This window comes from Helianthus annuus, chromosome 6 (assembly GCF_002127325.2).
Source record: "Helianthus annuus cultivar XRQ/B chromosome 6, HanXRQr2.0-SUNRISE, whole genome shotgun sequence".
NCBI lineage: Eukaryota > Viridiplantae > Streptophyta > Magnoliopsida > Asterales > Asteraceae > Helianthus > Helianthus annuus.
The window spans coordinates 56491631-56511214 of NC_035438.2; the positions used below are offsets into that span (position 1 = coordinate 56491631).

Below are 19584 nucleotides of genomic sequence, written 5' to 3' on the forward strand. Positions count from 1 at the left end.
TACATTGTATGACAATTTGTATCAAAGTGTTATGTATTCGAAAGAAACAATATGTAACAACCGCTAACAATCCGTCTGTGTTATAAATGCTTTACATTCATGATCTCTGCCGTGCAAACAACTTTATTTTATTTTATTTTAAATCAAATGAAGAAAAATATATATAAATCTTGATTAGTGTTTAGTGACTATCTTTTTCAAATTTGACTTAAGTTTAAGTTTACCATAATACAACTTGGTTATTTTTTAATAAAAAATTGCTTCACTTTTACCCCTACTTTAAATTTAAATTAAATTTGAGAAAAGAACTAATCACAAATAAGTAAATAATACCCAAATTTTATATATGCTCCTTTCCGGAAACTTACTTTAAAAAATATTTAAAGATTTCACAACAATCAAACACATATTAAAAAATAAAATTAATTATATACATATACATTCAATTTAACGCTAAATTTTTGTTAAACAATTAGAATGATTGTATGCAAAGACTAACAATCTAACATTCAATTTAACGCTAAATTTTTGTTAAACAATTAGAATGATTGTATGCAAAGACTATTTCATGTTTACAGAATATTCTTTATATGTTAGGAAAAATATATAAAAACACAATAAGCACCTCCAAGTCAATATATACCCCCTCCCTATATATACCTTCAAATTACTCAACATTAGCACTCAATCCTTTTCATTGCTATATAATTAAGGTTTCTTAATTCTTGCAACTTTCAACATGGTGGTCTTTTCCCATGTAGGAAAGAAACTAGAACAACTTTGTAGTTGTTTATTAACTACTTTTAGATTCATGTGGTTCTTAGTCATTTATGTGTATCATTATGTTGTGCGTCGCATGAACCCGTTTTCTATTGAAGTGTTTTATTTTCTCTTTGTTTCGTGTTTTGGGTTTCTTATCCTCAATGCAATGGATCCAAGAACCACCACATTTACCCCTAGAAAGCTAGATCTATTCTTCACCTCCGTTTCGGCATCTACTGTTTCTAGTATGTCTGTCGTTGAAATGGAGGTTTTCTCCAACTCCCAACTCATCATTATGACAATATTGATGTTCATTGGTGGTGAGGTTTTCACTTCTATGGTTGGACTCCTTGTGCGTAGTTTTTCCCGTCGTGGTTCTATACAAGAGGGTGGTAGGGTGAACGATTCGATGAGTGATCTTGGTATCCCACCAAACTTTCATGCCCAGCTTGAGCTAGGCACCATATCGAACCCTGAATTCGAGAGCTCTAAATCAGATATTTTTGAGTTAGGTTATGAATCAGAACCACATGTGGCTGATGTGGAGGAACTGAAGTACAAATCCATAAAATTTTTGGGCCTTTTAGTGTTAGGTTACTTATTGCTTGTCCAAACTTTAGGTGTTTTCTCAGTTTATGTATACCTAAATGTCATCTCAAGTGCCAAAAATGTACTCAAACAAAAGGGTCTAAACACATTCACTTTCTCCCTCTTTACCATAGTTTCCACCTTTGCTAGCTGTGGTTTTGTTCCCACCAATGAAAACATGATGGTGTTTAACAAGAATTCTGGCCTATTATTAATTTTAATCCCTCAAGTTCTTCTAGGTAACAATTTGTACCCCTCAGTTTTGAGATTTTCTATTTGGAGCATTGGAAATTTCAAAAAGAAAGACGAAACTAGTTACCTCTTGAACAATACCCAAGAAATCGGGTTCCATCATTTTCTTTCTCACATCCACTCGTCGTTTATTGTTGTTACGGCGTTGGTGTTTATCCTCGTACAATATATATTGTTTGCCTCAATGGAGTGGAGTGCCGATGCTTTGACGGGCATGAACAATTATCAAAAGTTTATCGGGGTCCTGTTTCAAACCATCAACACCAGACATACGGGTGAAACCATCGTAGATCTCTCCACCATCGCGGCCGCCTCATTGGTATTGATCGTGGTCATGATGTTAGTTTCTTTTCTTTATTCTCTTATTTATTCTCCATCTTGTTAACATAGATAAAATTGTCAATCAATTTCAAACAAATCATGACCATCAAGATAACGGTGCAATTATGAAGGTTCACATGGCTTTGTTATCGGATCATATAAACTTTGTTTTTGTTATATATTAAATTAATTAATATGAATAGCGTGAAGTCAAATTTTGATGAATATTCTAAGATAACATGCATTTAAAAAATCTCAATCAAGGTTTGGATTTAATATTTTTTTTAATGAAACATTTTCCTAGGACATGCCGTAGGTTAAGTACCATTTATGATTAAAATATTCGTCACAATTTATGATTAAAATATTCGTCACATGGTGTTAGTTGGAATAAACGGGTCGGTTTAACTTTTATACATTAAAAATTAACCGAAGCAAATCAACTTCGAGAAACTCATTCAAAGTGCGTTATTTAAGAACGACTCGAATCATGCTATGAAACTTCACTTGACTCGCAATAATATATAAAATTATTTGTAATATTATTTTACTCTTACCTTTTGTAATATTTTATTAATTAGTTTTCCATATTTTTTATTCAAATTATTGGGTTTATTTTAAATAACCTGGTGTCTTGGAGTCGTACGTTTTACACCTTTACCATTTATAGAATTTTATTCATTTGTTATGATAACAATAAACTTCAAAATGCTACAAACTATTACTATATGTAATTTCCCATTCTTTCTTATAAAAGTCGTCATAATTTAACTTTGCTTTCGTATGTTGGTTAAAAATTACTTGCATTTGTCAATGGAATTTGGCCTACTTGATAAATTTGCAATGGTTATCTCGACACAGGTACCTTCCTCCATATACCTCGTTTTTACCATTATCCGCGAAACAAAGTGGCAAAAGAAATAGCGACCAAAGAAAGAAGAAAAACAGAAGAGTATTGTTGGAGAATATCATATTCTCACAACTCTCTTATCTTGTGATTTTCATCATGCTCATTTGCATAACAGAAAGGAGAAACATCAAAGATGATCCCCTTAATTTCAATGTCCTAAATATCGTGGTTGAAGTCATAAGGTAACCCTAATACTCCCTCTACAAGTCTACATGTATAGTATCTAATATTGGACATACACACAAATCACCATAAATGGATGGATAGATGCATGCTTATTTTAAAATCCTATGTAACGCAAGAATACAATTTTACTTGCACAATGAAAGGTGAAAGGTGAAAGGCTGGCTTGTGATCCAATCCAAGTGGCACTTCTAGCTAGTTGACACACATAAAATTAAAAAACTGAAATAATTAATGGATGGCGATGCAATTGTTTTCTCATTATAACTATGTAATCACAATTGCAATATTTTACATGACAACATATTAATCTAAGACAAATTAAGGCCATGGTTGGCTTAGCTTTTCAAAACAACTTATAACTTCTTAAAAAAGTTAATAAGTCACAATAGAATGATTTATTGACTTTTCCCCTCACAAAATAGTTTCACCCAAACACTTTTTAACTTTTCAAAACGTCAATAAGTAAATAAGTCTCTAAAATAAGCAATCCCGAACACCCCCTAAGAATGAAATATGTAAATATATTTATACTTTAACAACTGCCTAAATTATACAGAGAGAACATCAACTATAAAACTGATAATGTCTTTTAAAAAGCAATGGCTTATGCTTATGCTATAGGGTGTGGTCATGACCACCATGACTCGCCACGTCAGCGCTATGTCACCCACCTCTAATCCACCATTCAAAATCACTACCCTAAGGGTGTTGTCATGATCCACCCAAACCACCACCCTAAATTAATGCATATACTTAAAATATTGGAAAAAGAAAAAGAAGTCTGTGGTTTAATCCACGCAAACCATGATAGATGCTTGAGGGGATTAGTGTAACATTTGATTAATGGTCCTAGATGTCAATTGATAACCCTTTAGCGTTATGACTCAAACAAAATAAAAATACACAACTTATTATTATTATAATTATTATTATTAAAGATTGTTATAACTATTGTTTATTAAAGTATTATATTAAGGTTATTGTACTTGTTTATCATTTTATAATTTTTATTTGGGGTTATATCAGTCTCCATCAAATTTCTTATATTCATGGCTGGATCTTTGGGAGTGCAAGTAGTGTGATCACACAAGGCCCTAGGGGCCAAAATTTACTAAAACTTTTCATATAATTTCATTCTTTTAACAACACTAGGTGATGTTTCATTTGCGTTGCGGGGCCATGGCCGAATAATTCTCAATCAATTAAAAAAACAGTACTATAGTTTTGTAAGAAATAAAAAGTAAAAAGAGTGTTAGGCAGCTCTTTGACACGATTTTTAGTTGGGGGCAAAGTCATATTTTTATTTTTACCTGGAGGAAAAATCAAAATTTTTTCCCGATGGTAAAATCCTAATTTTTAGGTAGGGGAAAACCATATTTTTATTTTGCACTGGGGCAAAAACGTAATTTTGAATTGAGGGTGATAACGTAATTTTGAACCGAGGGGAAATTTGTAAATTTTAGCTGGGGGCAAAAGCATAAATTTATTTTGAACTGTGGGCAAATACGTAATTTTAAACTGTGGGCAAAACCGTAATTTTAAAGTAGGTATAAAATAATAAACCGGTGTAAAATCATAATTTTGAGCCGGGGGAAAAACAAAATTTTATTTTGAACTTGGGCGAAACGTATTTTGGCTGAGGGTAAAAGCATAATTTTTTTACCGAGAGCGAAATTATATTTTTTTAGCTCCGGGCAAAAGGATAAACGTATTTTGAAGTTGAGGCAAAACTGTATTTTTTAACTGGGGACAAAAATGTAATTTTAAAGTAGATATAAAATAATAAACTGGTTGGTCCAATGGGTATTGCTCGCCACCCATTTGAATCAATGGCAGAGAAACACTATTCCAGGGCAAAAACATAATTTTAAAGTGTATAAAATGATAAATTGGTTGGTCCAATAAGGGAGGGGTGGCCGCTCATTTGAACCAATGGCAAAGTGATATTATTCCCTGCCATGTGGTTTCATTGCTTGCTTCTACTGTTTCTTTTCTTCAATTATTAGAATACAATAGGATAATGCTATTTTTTTCTTTGTTACTGTTCCGTTAGAGAATTAATATATAGGAGAATTATAGGAACCCAAGGCATCCTTAAATATGAAAAGGTTATTGTCAATGACTTGTAAGAGTAAGTTAGCGTTTTAGTTCAATTAGGCCATGGAGTGTACTCTAAAATTTAGGGTGTTAACAGTGATATGACATGTTTAACTAACATTGCAAATCACTGATCCCTTCTTGTGTTAAAAGACATTAAATGAGTTATGTGTTAACATGTTAACCCAATGTTAAGAAGTTGAATTAATTATTATCTTCTTTTTTAAACCAAAAACCACAAAAAGATAGAGTTAGATACAATTAATGGGAGTGAGACAAAGTGAAATGGAAAAAAGGTTGATGTGAAACTTATCTGAAGCTAAGATAGGTTAAAGTATACCCAAATGCTTTAACACCACTAACATATATAAAATCGGATATTTTATCTATCCTTTTTGTTCCTAATGGTTATTCTAACCGGACTTAAACCACTTGATTGATATAACACCATATATACAACCTGATATATTGGGTACCACTAGACTAAAGATATATATACTGAATACATGAAAGAAGGATTTAAAATTAGATTCAAGATCATATCCCTCTTGCGAATCACCAAAACTATATATCAACTTACAGTTTGTGATTTGAACCATTTGCAGTGCTTATGGAAACGTGGGGTTCACCACCGGCTACAGTTGCGGTCGTCAACTGAAACCAGATGGCATTTGTGAAAACAAATGGTACGGTTTCGCGGGAAAATGGAGTGACACAGGAAAACTAATTTTAATTGTAGTGATGTTTTTTGGTAGGCTAAAGAAATACAACATGAATGGAGGCAAAGCATGGAAGCTCTTGTAAATATGCAATTTTTTTTTCATGCCCTCCGAAGATGCATAATATAGTTTCTTGGTGTGAAGCATCTACACAAAGAAAGAAACTTGCTTGATGGTTAATATAAAATGTATGAATCAACCAGTTATGATTATATTTTTACTTTTTGTTCAAAGTATGTATCTATGATATGTCCTAATTTTCTTAATGCATTATTAAGTTGTAAACTTTTGTAAACCAACAAGAACACATACCCAATCATGCATATCCATGACCCAAACCATACATTCCTAACCTTCCAAAACTTCCATTTTAATACTTGTTTTAGTTTGTTTTAGCAAAAACACATGAACATATCATTTGGTGAACTTTACTTGCATAAAGTAAACATTTTGACCGAAAATAACAAGATGAGTTTAGGAGTTATACCACTAGACAAGCTAGGGATGTTTACTATTCTTTAAATGATGAGAAAAAGCTTGGTTTTGAGATTCAACTCCAAGCTTATGCTCCAAGCCCCTTAAATCTCAAAACTTTAAGGGATTAGAGGCTAAATTTGGTGATTTGGTAGAAAAATGAAAGGGTTTGGGGCTCATTGTTCTTGGTCTTTTAAAAGAGAGAGAGAGAGAGAGAGAGTTGTGTGCGTTTGAATGTCTGGAATGAGGAAGTGTGCATAAGGAGTATGATCTTGATGATCTTTAGAGCATCCACAATAAGGCTCTTAAAAACACCTAAAAACATGTACAGTCAGCTGCCACATCAGAAAAACAATCACCCTTCAAAAACACCAAAAACCTACCCAATGAGAAAACACAAAAACACATAAAAACATTGCCACATCATCACCACCTTTTATATTTAAAGGTTTTTTTTTTTTTTTAATTTATCACCAAACCCCCCACCCTTTGGCCCCACCACCTAACAAAAAGCATCTCAAATATGCGTTCTTCATCAAATATGGATCTCAAATACATGGTAAAAAAATAAATCCCACAATAAGAACAAATGGATGAGGTGGAAAAATGGCAAAAAAACAACCCATAAAAACAGCTATTGGGGATGGTCTTGGTACAAAAATATATCTTACACAAATAACCAAGCATGACATCTAGCATTCATCAACTTAACACACAAATTTAGATGGTTTTGTGGTGGATCTCAGCCGAAGGAGGGGACAAGAGGGTTGGGATTTGTGATTTTGATGATTAGTCTAGTTTTTTTTTTTTTTTTTTTTTTTTTTTTTTTTTTTTTTTTTTTTTTGAAAATTAACTGATGATTAGTCTAGTTAAGAATGTTCTCAAGATAACCTACATAAGATTTCGTTTTAGTATGGTTATATAATTAATTCAGTTCGTCTAATTAATAGTAAGTTATGCCAATTTTCACTAGGCAATACAATTACACACTCAAAAATATAATGTTGGGTGAAAAGTGGCAACTGCATGCAATGTTTTAAATATCGGTATGAACTGGCCGGTTATACCGTTTAAACTGGATATCGGACATGAGTCCGGTCCGATAAAGGCCGGTAAAATCTGAATACGGTATGTCTTATGTACCGGCGGTAAATCTGGTTCTACCGGTTCAAAACGTTGAACCGGTTTGCATTATCTTAAAATTTTATTTTATAATTTTAATAAAATACGATATAAAGGTAATATTGACCACCCATATTTCCAGTAATTAACAAAATGCATTTCGTTTTAATATTCAATCACTGTTGAAACTGTTATTCAGCTCGTTCGATATAATATTGTTTATAAATAATAAAAATTCTCGAAGAATGCAAAATATTTTACAAGAAAATGGTTTTTATAGATAAAACCATGATCAGTTGCATAAATCCTAATTAAAATTAGATTATTTTTTGAGATAAAGTTGTATTTTATGAAATTATAGGGTTAACTAGTAACCCGGTTGAACCGGCCTATACAACCCGGTTCAACCGGTAAACCATTTTAGAGTCAAACCCTGTATGATTTAAAAACCGGTTTTTAAAACATTGAGCGCATGTGTTAAAATGTAATAAAAACGACAATTACGCGATAAAAACGGAAAATACAATACTTTTATGTTCGTATTATGTTTTTATCTATTTTCACGCCAATCACATATTGCCATTACTTTAATGTTTCAAGATATAATCACCAACGTTCGTTTTAGACACTTTTACCGTAACACAATAATTCTATCTCCAATGGTTTTCAAATGCAATCCCATGCATTTACCCAAACTTTGCTAGACTTTATGGAATCAATTACCATTAATTAAATCTAATTGCATGTAACTAATGCAAATCCTGATTAATTAGATGTACAGATAATGTCTCGAATTTACCGGTTGCTGCACATATGAGATTAGTTTTTGGATGAAAGTGGCAAAAATGGCCAAACCATAGAGATGATAATGACATTTTACTCTATTGTGTATTTGAAGGTTTGTTATGATATTCAAGACTTATGTAATGTTGGAAAATTCATGATTTGAAAATTTTCCAAACATAAGCACAATGATGCACATTCAAGCAGGGCCGGTTCTGAGAATTCGTATACCCTGTTCGAGCTCCAAAAAACGTGCCCTTAGGCCTTAACGAAATTGGGTATTGGGCTCATTAAAGATCTAAACCTAATGCCAATTGGCTAATAACTAATCTAAAGCATAAGAATAGTTTTGTAAGTGGGCCTATGTTAGTATTTGTATTGGTATACCCTATAAAAAAGAAATTTTTACGTATACACATCGAGTTTTTTTCTAAAAATAGCATGCCCTTCGAAATATCGGGCCCTGGCTGGTGGTTCTCCCCGCCCACCCCAAGGCCGGCCCTGCATTCAAGAGTTTGACATCTAATCGTATGACATGAAACTAGGGATGGTGAGTGAAGCCTTAATTATTAATGTTAAACTCTTGAATGTGCATCATTATGCTTATGTTTGGATAGACAAAGTATTTATTATGATTTGTCATGTTAAGTGTAATGTTTATTCTAGGTTTGTTCACTTAAATTTCTAATTTATGTAATCTTGACATGAACATCATAAGTTGAAAAAGTGCATGATTATTACATACTTTAATCAACTTTAGGTGGATTATGTGTTTTTCATGTTATTTTTTTCAAAGAGTTGTTAGATTAGTCACCCTTGATAAGAAACTAGTCTATATCTATGAACATTGACATCACTTGGGTTTATTTGTATGAATATTGTATCACTTGGGTTTATTTGTGTGAATTTAGGTGGATAGTTTGTGTTGATCATTCTATTTTTTTTCATAAATCATACGATTAGTTATCTTTAGTGGGGTTATAATTACTTTTGTATTTTGTGATTTTGCAATATATCCATGATTGTCATCAGTTTTAGCTAAATGAATTTGAGATTAACATGATATTCTTCATGATTGATTGCATTGTCTTTGTTAGTTTAGTTGTTACAATTTGCATGCTATTTTAGTTATATACAAACCGTCACTTTTTAATAGGCCAAACACTAATAATGATTTAGTATTAGGATCTACGTATCCATGGATCGATATTTTGTTCTTACAGATACTATACTAAATATATGATAGATTGATAGGTACACTGGCCTATTTATGTGTGGTTTAGTTCTTAAGCGAAAATCATTTTTGTAAATTTCAAAACTCAATTATGTGTATCTGGTTGTAAAAACATGTCCATACCCGACCCATTACTCGTTGGTCATTAGGTATGCCTATTAGTTTCTTAAAAAAATGCCCGTTAGGATTTTCAAGTATGTATTATTTTCTTTCATTTATATTATCATATAATATGATTTTATGTTTGTAAAATCTAAACTAAACTAAACTAAGATATTTTAATACATATCATCAGTGGCGGATCTAGAAAATCCGCCAAGCCGTAACGTTTTATAAAAAAAGGTAGAAAATCCGCCCAGCCGTAACGTTTTATAAAAAAACAGTAACGAAATCGAAAAAACGTTATATTTTTCCAAAATTTACACTAATTTTACACTACCGCTGGAGCGCCAAGCCGTAGCGGGGGTTGCCCCTAGTTATATGCTGGATCCGCCTCTGCATATCATAGTCACTATAAAATATCATAGTCACCATATAAATCTTAAAAGGTAATGTCATATCTCGTAGCATATAAATATAAATAATAACATTCAAAAACATATACCAGACACGAGTTAAAGGAAAAAATATTATTTTTTCCCGATATATGGTTTGGGTAAGCTGGTATTGGGTACAGACCGGACATCACCTAAAACCAGACCCACAAATCTTTTATCTGAGTCTGATACCCGCCTCGTACCCATAAATTTTTATTCAATCTCAATACTCAAATATCCTATCCGGATATTTTTTTTTTTGAGTACTCCGGTCAAACTTGGGTTTTTTTAGTATTCTCAATCGGGGTCAGGCTTTGGGTTTTTTTTTTCGAGTGAGCAGAGCTAATTTTGGGTTTTGAAAGGGGATAAATTTTGAGGTTTTGTGACGACCGAAGAAGAAATTTATTATGCATTTGTAGTGTAGCAGATAAGTCAATAATCCATCCCCTTTGTTCCCATAACCTTGTAGCCGCCATCATCTTGTCAAAAAATTGCTTTACCTTGGACTCCAACTTCAACATCCCGATTCTTTTCTGCCTTTTCAAGTTTCAATTTGTTTCCTCACGGTTCAATTAATCAAAACCCTAATCCCCAAACAACAAGAACAAGAACTACAATTGTTTTGCTGCAGATTCCTCCTATCAAACCCTTCTTCGTAAACCATATAAATTTCAGCTTCTTACAAAATGATTTAAGCCTCTTATTGATTGATACAGATATGGGAGCTATCTCAGTTGTCTCTGCAACTCTTCCTCTTGAAACCAAATTGATTGGTTTAAAGGCAGTATGCACCCATAACACTACAGCCTCAGCTCCAAAGGCAGTATGCACTTTTCTCAATTTTCCTACTTTTATGTTATTCTTATGTTTTTGCTTATGTTTATCAGTTTAGATTAGAAGCAGTTACTTGTGTATGTGCATTTCTAATGTTATTATTATTATTTGTATTAAAGGAAAATTTCAATTTGAAGTTTACTACTTGATGCCCTTTGAGGAATATAACTTAGGAAATGGGAATCTTGGTTAGGCTGTATATAGTCAATTAGTTCCCATGTCACATCCCCCGGCTGGGGGGGGGGGGGGGGGGCAATGAAGCCCTCGCTGTTGTGATAACCGCGTTGTTGAGAATGGTTGTGGGGCCCATTAAATCTAAATCAATTACATTGTTTTCTTTTTTTTTTTTTTCACTTTTCTTAATTTAAGTTTTAGTTATTCCACTCTACACCATAGTTATTGGTGGTTTAGTACTTTAGTTAACTTTTTGAAGGGTTTTGTTATTCCACTAGACATGGTCTTACACTTAGAGGCTTTTAGGGTCTCACTAAAACAGAGGCAGATATATGTTGGTATACAAAAAATAATGTGTGTTAGAAATGCTTTAGAAAACGAATCTGAGTGTGTGCAAAAACTGCCTCATGCGGGCCCGGGTTTTCGGAGCTGCATTCGTGTCCGCGGGACGTGCGGGCACGCACGAGTTCAACCAAATTCCAGTTCAGAAACTCATTTTTTAAAATACACGGTAAGCCATAAGCGCTTTAAAATATGCAGATTGCGAACGCCCCTAGTGTCATGAAACCAAAATTATCTTATGTAACAAGCGTATTAGAATATTACAGTTTTCAGTATTGCTATTCTTTTAGGAAAAGCTAGCATTAGTAGAAGTTTATCTCATCTAGTGATCAGAATCAATGTAAGAGTGAGCACTAGTGTATTTGTGAACTGAGTGAACAAATCCTTGCCATTGATTACATCATCAAATCGTAAAAGACACTAGTGTATTTTCATCATCAAATCCTGGCCATTGATTTACAGTTGTGTTTACACTTGTGAGTTTGCCGTTTTAAAAAAACTAACATCCTTTAGATGCTTAATGGAAAACTATAGCGTCTGTTCTCTTATGCTTTTAAAGATATCACTATTTAAGGTATGTGAGAAATATGGTCGATTTTAAAGTCTTTTAATAGGAATAACTCATAATGTCTGTTATTATTCCTCTCTGATCCTTTTGGTTTTGTTTGACATATATTCCAGGACCGTAAACGATACAGAAATTCTAAGAAGGCTGGCAACCCTAAAGATCGTGCGCCTATTATTCGTAGTTTAAGCAAAAAGGGATCACCCCATATTGCTAATGAACTTGTTCCCAGATTGCAAGCTGAGGGTTTTCTTCTCGACGATTCTACCTGGACGGCTTTGATGTTGTACTACGCCAATAATGGATTTTTCACTCAGGCAGATGCATTATGGAACACAATCATAAACAGTGCGTATAATCTCGATATTCGTGTAGTTTCGGAACTAATTGATGCTTATATTGGAGCGGGGCTTTTTCACGAAGTAATCAGAATTGTACAACAAATTAGTATTAGGCATCCTCACTTACAACATCAAGTTTATGTGCATACAATATCTTGTTTCGGTAAGGTTGGAGAGCTTGAGCTAATGGATTATACGTTGAAGGAAATGATCTCAAAGGGATATCCCGTTGATTCTTCTATAGGTAATGCTTATATTGTGTATCACAGTCGTTTTGGTTCGATAACCATGATGGAACATGCTTACAAGCGTCTAAAAAGTTCAAGATTTTTAATCGAAGAAGACGGGATTAGGGCGGTTTCTGATGCTTATATACGGGATAAAAAGTTTCATAATTTGGGCAACTTTTTACGGGAAGTGGGTCTCGGTAGAAGAAATGCTGGAAATCTTCTTTGGAATTTATTACTGTTGTCGTACGCGGCCAATTTCAAAATGAAGAGTTTGCAAAGAGAGTTTTTAAATATGGTGGAAGCGGGATTTGATCCCGATCTCACTACATTTAATATTCGAGCTGCGGCTTTCTCGAAGATGTCGTTGTTTTGGGATCTCCATTTAAGTCTTGAGCATATGAATCATAATGGAATTATCCCGGATCTTGTCACTTATGGGTGTGTTGTTGATGCGTATTTGGATAGAAGATTGGGGAGAAATTTGGATTTTGCTTTACGGAAAATGAACGTGAAAGATTCTCCGGTTGTTTTGACCGACCCGATTCTGTTTGAGGTGTTGGGAAAAGGGGATTTTCATTCTAGCTCAGAGGCACTTTTGGAATTTAACATGCGGAAAACATGGACTTATAAGGAATTGATTGCGATATATGTGAAGAAAAAGTATCGGAGTAATCAAATATTTTGGAATTACTGACGGATTATGGAAGAAGATAAATGCGCTTTTTAGTCAGCCATTGAAGAATGTGATTGATGAAAGATCCTGGGTGACCTAAATGACAGAAACACCCCTTCTCACCAAAGTATCTTGTTTTGTGGTCTCCTCAACATGCAAGCGAAAGTGTAAGAATACATACATACATCTCCTTTTTTGTACCGGTCCCATGTTATAGTATGTTCCCGATATGTATATAGGGAGTGTCTTTACCATGAGTTATTCTGAATTCTTTAATGTACTTTCCCATTGGTGTAACATCAAGATACTTTCCCATTTGCTCTACATGGTATAAGAGCAAAGGTACGACTCAAACTATAGGGCGTCGCCCCTGTTCATATTCTAGTTGCCTCTTGTCGACCAAATTTCTGTTCACGGTTCCTTGGAGAAACCTTCTTTCCACGGAACGTTGCATCTCACCGCTGTCATCATCACCTTCAGACACCCTTGATTAGGGTTCCCTGTCTTTTGTCGGAATACCTTCAGATGTGCCTCCACGCGCCACTAGCACTCTGCCACTGTCGCCCATGTGCCGGTGTGTGGCCTGCCGGTTTTCGCTTTAAAATATTCCTTCATGGAGCGACGGGGGAACAGTAAACCGGCAGGGAAAAAGTTTACGTGTAAGATTAGAATTCCTAAACCATAACGGGTTATAGGGCCTTTCATTCCTGGGCAGAGAACTCATGACAAATTGGATGTCTGAGACGTAGAATGATCATAAGAATTTCTCTCTAAAAGCGTGTTTATAGCGAGTGTTTTGTTATCGTTCTGCATTGTGACACCTCGGAGATAAACCTAATATAAATGTAATTAAATCTTACTAATTTACCTTAGGAATTCTTTGGTTCTCAAGTGCTACTTTTGAAATCATGATCTTTAAGTCACATTAGAGAAATCCTATAAAAATGTCGTAGGAGGAACACATGCCCAAACTTCTTTTGACAAAACCGGATTCCGTAACCTCTAAGCGAAATAAAACTACATTGACTGAAATCACATAGAATATTTCTAGATTTCCCCTAGATGAAACGTGAAACACTTATCGAAATATACATTCTTCTCGAGATTGAGATGCCCCAACTCAACTCTTGCGTCGCTTGTTGATATCGCCCTAGGGGGTGTTCCAAACGGTGTTTTGTGTTTTCAGTTCATAAATAGTCCGTTTTGAGCGTATGGATTGAGCAATTTGCATATGATTATTCCAGGGTGAGTACGTACGAGCTTCAAAAAATCAGTTTGAGAGTAGCTTCAAACTGATCATCACGTTATCAAATTGCAATATTCTTCAAAACGCAATCTCAAACACCCCCATTCCGAAGAAGTATACGATGATGGACCCTTCTGGCAATACATCAGAAGTGGCATGGGGTCCTTCAAATCCGTAGAAACGCACTTACTGATTGATGAAGCCATGCCTAACCATCCAACAGTTTCGACCTTCTTAACGATGAATCAAATCACTAACCTGTATAGTTTTAGTTGTTGAGATCATCCGAGAGTCCTGTCACCGACTGCTTGTCTAGTTCACTACTATACGCCGATTGAAAGTCTTCATCTGGACCATCCTTTTCTTTCACCTCTTCAATCCGCTCCAACACCTGTTTAATATCCATCCTTTTCTTGGAATCTTTTTCGCAGCAACTCAACCCAATCTTCAACAGCTTGATCATCTCCCCTTCATTGCTCTTATCGAATCCCGTCATTGCCTTATCAAACATGTCAATATCAGACTCCTGCTCGGCCACAGAGTTGATAAAATCCGTAATCTCAGTGTCGTTTCCTTTGCTTTGGTGGAGAGTGTACACAGGGATCTTCCCTGTCATGATCTCGAGAATCAAGATCCCTAGACACCATATGTCCGTCCTTTTAGAGATGCGGCCGAGTTGATTGTACTCGGGTGACTTGTAGGCCATCATGAGATCACGCGCGTGTTCGGGGTTGGTTACTGGAACCAACGCGTAATCAGTGAGGAGTGGCTCGTAGTTCTTGGTGAGAAGGACGTTTGAAGACTTAAGGTGACCATGTGGCACGATTAGGCTTGGTAGCTTAACGTAAAGATGTTGAAGCCCTCTCGCTACCCCTTTCACTATCTTCAACCGCGTAGGCCAGTTTGGGCTTTGAGTTTCGTCAGACTGGTTACCTGAGATCACAACAATAAATTTATAAGTATGGGCATAACAACTAGGCATATAGTCAATGTTACGGCTGTTCAAAAAGCTTGTGGCTTGTAGCTCGTTTGATAAAAGCTCACTTGAAATCGGCTTGTTTGTAAACGGACCCATCTGAGCTGGCTGGCTCTGTTTGTGGATGAGTCGAGCTCGAGCCAAGGCAAACTCGCTTGTTTCACTCACTTAAATTAAGCTCAGGTTTTAATGTTTATTAGTTATAGGGTAAAGTTCTTGTACAAATAATCTTAACATACTAAACATAGAAATTGAAGGAAAACTCAAAAAGACAAGGTGGCATTTTTGTAATTATCAATAACTATCAAAGTTACTCTACAAATATACCTAAAAAAACCTAACCACTCCCCCCACCCCCAAAAAAAACCTAAACCCCCCAACCCCCCACCCCCCATCCCCAAAAACCTAACCCCCCCACCCCCCATCCCCAAAAACCTAACCCCCCCACCCAAGCTAAAATGCTAAAAACTAAACCCCCCAAAAAACCTAAAAAAATAAAAAAAAACACACAAATTATTTTATTTTATTTTTTTAACATTTTTTATTAAAAAAATCGCTACTTTTAGTAGCAGCAAAAAAAAAAAAAAAAAATTTTTTTTTTTTTTTGCTAACGAAATGTAGCGATTTTTTAATAAAAAATGTTAAAAAAAAAATTGTGTTTTTTTAGGTATTTTTGGTTGTAACTTTGATAGTTGGTGGTAATTACAAAAATGCCACCTTGTCTTTTTGGGTTTTCCTTCAATTTGTATGTTTAGTATGTTAAGATTATTTGTATTTGATCTTTTGCCATTAGTTATAACCAAATAACACTCAATCTTAATATTTGTAAGTCCGCGTTTAACGTTAATCTAAGCTTGTTGACTTGCTCATTTGGCTCATATTAGTTTTGTAAATTTTGCATTTATGTAAAAAATCGTTTTTTTTTTTTTTTTTTTTTTTTTTTTGTTAAACTCTGAAGACATAAATGAGTTGGCTTGTCGAGCCACGATATGGCTCGAACTCAAATTTTTGCTTGTTAAGTGAAGATAAACGAGCCCAACCGAGCTGACTCGTTTAACTTCGGGCCCAAACTGACACTGCCTCCGATCAGCTCATTCGTTATGCAGCCCTCGTCATTATCATACATTAGTGACACATTAACAACTTAGCGACAAACATTTCTTACGTCACCAAGGATAACTCCGTTATAGTGTTTCTTGAAACGGAGGAATTTTGGTAGCATTAAGGAGTTATACAGGTGGTAATATAAGACGATGAAGAGAAAACGTACGATGGAGATGGAAGGCTAAACTAATGTTGTCAACATAATTGGAAACCAAAAGCTTCTCATCTTTATTATAGTAGAAAGCCACAATTGGTTGTATATTCGGATGTGTCAACCTGCTTAACCTTTTCATATGCTCATAAAACTCTTCCTTCCCAACATTATTCATCTGCTTAAACCTCTTCACCACCATCACTTTCCCGCCCGCGATAGCAGTCTTATAACTGGATCCAAACATCCCACTTCCGAGCACCGATGCTGAAGCCTTCAACAAGTCTGCAAGGTCGAACCTTTCCTCGTCATCTACCAAGAAAGTCAGGTTTAACGAAAGATCTGCTTTATTTCCGTTATGATCTGATGTTCCGCCTTTATCCTGCCTGCTAAAGTAGCCAGAGGATGCTAGAACTACTGAACCATTATTTAGAATTTTTACTGGAATTTCCTGGTGGTTGCGGCGACATAATATTGCAACGGCAAAAATCATTGCTGCTACTGCTGTTGCCACCACCCATGCTATGATGATGATCATGACGGTGGAAGTAGTTTTCTTCTTACATTCTCCCAACGGCGGTCCGCAAAGTTCAGTACCTGTTTCAGGAGATAGAGAGGTATGCATTATAAGTGTGATAATTTATAATGAGCATTGGATGGCATAGTTGTCAATAGCGAGCGTAGAGATCGCTATAGCGCGCTACATAGCGTATAGGTCTAGGCTCGCTATTAGGGTTGTAGCGATAGATTGCGATAATAGCGACAGTTTATTTATTTATATATTTTTTAAATATAAATAGCAATTGGATTTTAGGTTTTTGTTAAATATACATGTAAAATAGCATATATACCAGGGTATTTTGATAAAATATACATATAAATTTTTAAATTTTTTTTTCTAGTGTATCGCTATTTATAAAATATCCGCCTGCTATTTATCGTTATTCGCTATGTAGCATATAGGTCCCTTATCGTTATTTGTCGCTATTCGCCATTAACAACTATGTTGAATGGTCATCCGGGAAAAGTTAAACACCTAACATGCATATCGTGGATCATAATGATCCATATGCGATGGATTAATATTATACCTTTACATCAAGCATTGCTAATAGACAGTCAATCATAACGAATCTACATAGGATAAAACATTAAAACATATGAATATATAACTCACCTGAAAACTGGCTTGCAGGAAAATGCTGAAGCCCTTCTGGAATTTCGCCACGGAAATGATTGTTTGCGAAATTTGCAACAGTCAATCTTCCCGGAGCAAAGTTTGGGATTCCACCCTCGAATTCATTTCCTTGGAGCATCAACTCTTTTAGCTTAGGCAATGTTGTCAATGACGCAGGGATCTGGCCGATGAGGTTGTTATTCGCTAGATCTATCTTCTCGAGCCATTTCAGACCCTTGAAAGCATTGGCCGGAATTTCACTAGAAAACTTGTTATTCGACAAAAGGATTTCTCGTATTCCATCAAGCATTCCGAAATCAGGGAAGGCACCCTTCAAGTTATTGTTGTTGAAACTTATGCTGACCAATGATGACAATTCGGATAACATATCGGTGTCAATGTTACCTCCCAGCGCCTTGTTGTCTAGTTTTATGCCCGAAACAGACCCATTGGTGCAAAGAAGGCCTTCCCAATTGGCTGTATTATTTTTATTATTATCACATGGGCTCTTGGTGGGAATCCAGGTGGTTAACTTGTCGCCATTGATAAGGGATTCCTTAAACTTGATGAGCGTTTGTGAATCTGAACCTTTGACAAGGTGGATGATTGAGACAATGAGGAGGAGGACAAGGAAACGACCTGACATGGAACAAGAGGAGAGCACTGGTGCGCGCACATGTACGTACAAGTGCGCGCCCATTGAAAGGGCTATTGTAGAAGGCAATGGCGGCTGTCGTCGGAGTTACAGAAGAGATGGAAAGGTAATGAGTTTTTGTGGGCATGAAAAAAGAAAGGTGTAAAGAGAGAAAGAGAGACATGTTGGAGAAGAGAGAGGGGAAGAAAGGTGCCATGAATAGTTTTCTTCTCCTGCTTTTCATGAGATTTATGCGGGCTTCAAAATATTCAAATAGTAATTATAGGCCATAGGGCATAGCCTACATAACACAAGGATTTAAAAAAAACTACCACGAAACACTTGTAGGAACAAATAAAAGATGGTCATTTTTGAGGGGCTTTAGAACCATATGAGAATGATTCTTAACTACTAAAATCATGGACTAACAATAGGAATATAAAATAACTCTAACAAGAGTAAATTACAAGTTTTCTCCTTCATGTTTACATCGTTTTTCAGACAGTGTCCTTTGGCGCTAAAGTTGACAAGTTTTGTACTTAACTTTTACAAAATCCTATACGTTATGTCCTTTAACCCTAACCTAGTTAGATTTTTTGGTTAGATCTAATTACAAAAGGGCAGTTCAGTCTTTTTACTCATTGATTAAATATATTTTGTTTTATCAAAAACAAATTCAGATTTAAAAAACTAACAAATTCAAAACCTAATAAGTTCTCATCATCCACTACCTTTGTAAAAACATTGTTCACAACGAAAACCCTTAAAAATTTCGTTTAAATGTGATGTATGAAAAAAGTCTTCTAGTGTTTTGTTTTAAAGAGGTAAAATTGGGGTTAAAGAGGGTTTTGTTGACGAATTTGAAGCCATTTCATTAGGGTTTGAAGGAGGTTGACAAAATTGAATGTGTTGGTGTACGATTTCATGGTGGTGGCTGGAATGTGGTGGTTCGGGTGGGTGGAGGTGGGAGGAAAATTAGTGAGGAAGATAATAGAGAATGAGTAAGAGAGATATATTTTCTTTTCTCTTTTTATATTTATTTTTTGTTCAATAAATTGATGATGTATTTTTGAGTTTTTGCATAGTTAGTCCTTGGATATTTGAAATGACAAGACTACCCTCATGTGCAAGGCATATGATCAGATTTAACCAA

The 19584-nt window shown here is 35.1% G+C and overlaps 3 protein-coding genes across 5 annotated transcripts; 2 read left to right on the plus strand and 1 right to left on the minus strand.

Annotated features, from left to right (window-relative positions):
- Positions 1 to 712: 712 nt before the first annotated feature.
- Positions 713 to 6130, plus strand: LOC110878926 (probable cation transporter HKT7). The gene is made up of 3 exons (XM_022127322.2): positions 713 to 1941; positions 2785 to 3015; positions 5722 to 6130. Exons 1-3 carry the CDS (start codon positions 740 to 742, stop codon positions 5918 to 5920), a joined length of 1632 nt encoding a protein of 543 aa, XP_021983014.1. The 5' UTR covers positions 713 to 739; the 3' UTR covers positions 5921 to 6130.
- Positions 6131 to 10122: 3992 nt separating this feature from the next.
- LOC110878928 (pentatricopeptide repeat-containing protein At3g42630) lies at positions 10123 to 18933 on the plus strand. Of its 3 annotated transcripts, XR_002558322.2 has the most exons (3): positions 10123 to 10807; positions 12016 to 13310; positions 17816 to 18933. XR_002558322.2 is itself a non-coding variant. In XM_022127324.2 (2 exons), the coding sequence occupies exons 1-2, from the start codon at positions 10703 to 10705 to the stop codon at positions 13162 to 13164; spliced, it is 1254 nt and encodes a 417-aa protein (XP_021983016.1). In that variant the 5' UTR covers positions 10123 to 10702; the 3' UTR covers positions 13165 to 13522. The 3 variants fall into 3 exon arrangements, 2 of the variants coding, with proteins under 2 accessions (XP_021983016.1, XP_021983017.1); XM_022127324.2 differs by lacking the exon at positions 17816 to 18933 and having other exon boundaries at positions 12016 to 13522; XM_022127325.2 differs by lacking the exon at positions 17816 to 18933 and having other exon boundaries at positions 10184 to 10804; positions 12016 to 13522.
- On the minus strand, positions 14048 to 18524 carry LOC110878927 (pollen receptor-like kinase 2). Its single transcript, XM_022127323.2, has 3 exons — positions 17798 to 18524; positions 16636 to 17217; positions 14048 to 15322 (listed from the first exon to the last, which is right to left on the minus strand). The coding sequence occupies exons 1-3, from the start codon at positions 18495 to 18497 to the stop codon at positions 14658 to 14660; spliced, it is 1947 nt and encodes a 648-aa protein (XP_021983015.1). The 5' UTR covers positions 18498 to 18524; the 3' UTR covers positions 14048 to 14657.
- Positions 18934 to 19584: the final 651 nt, after the last annotated feature.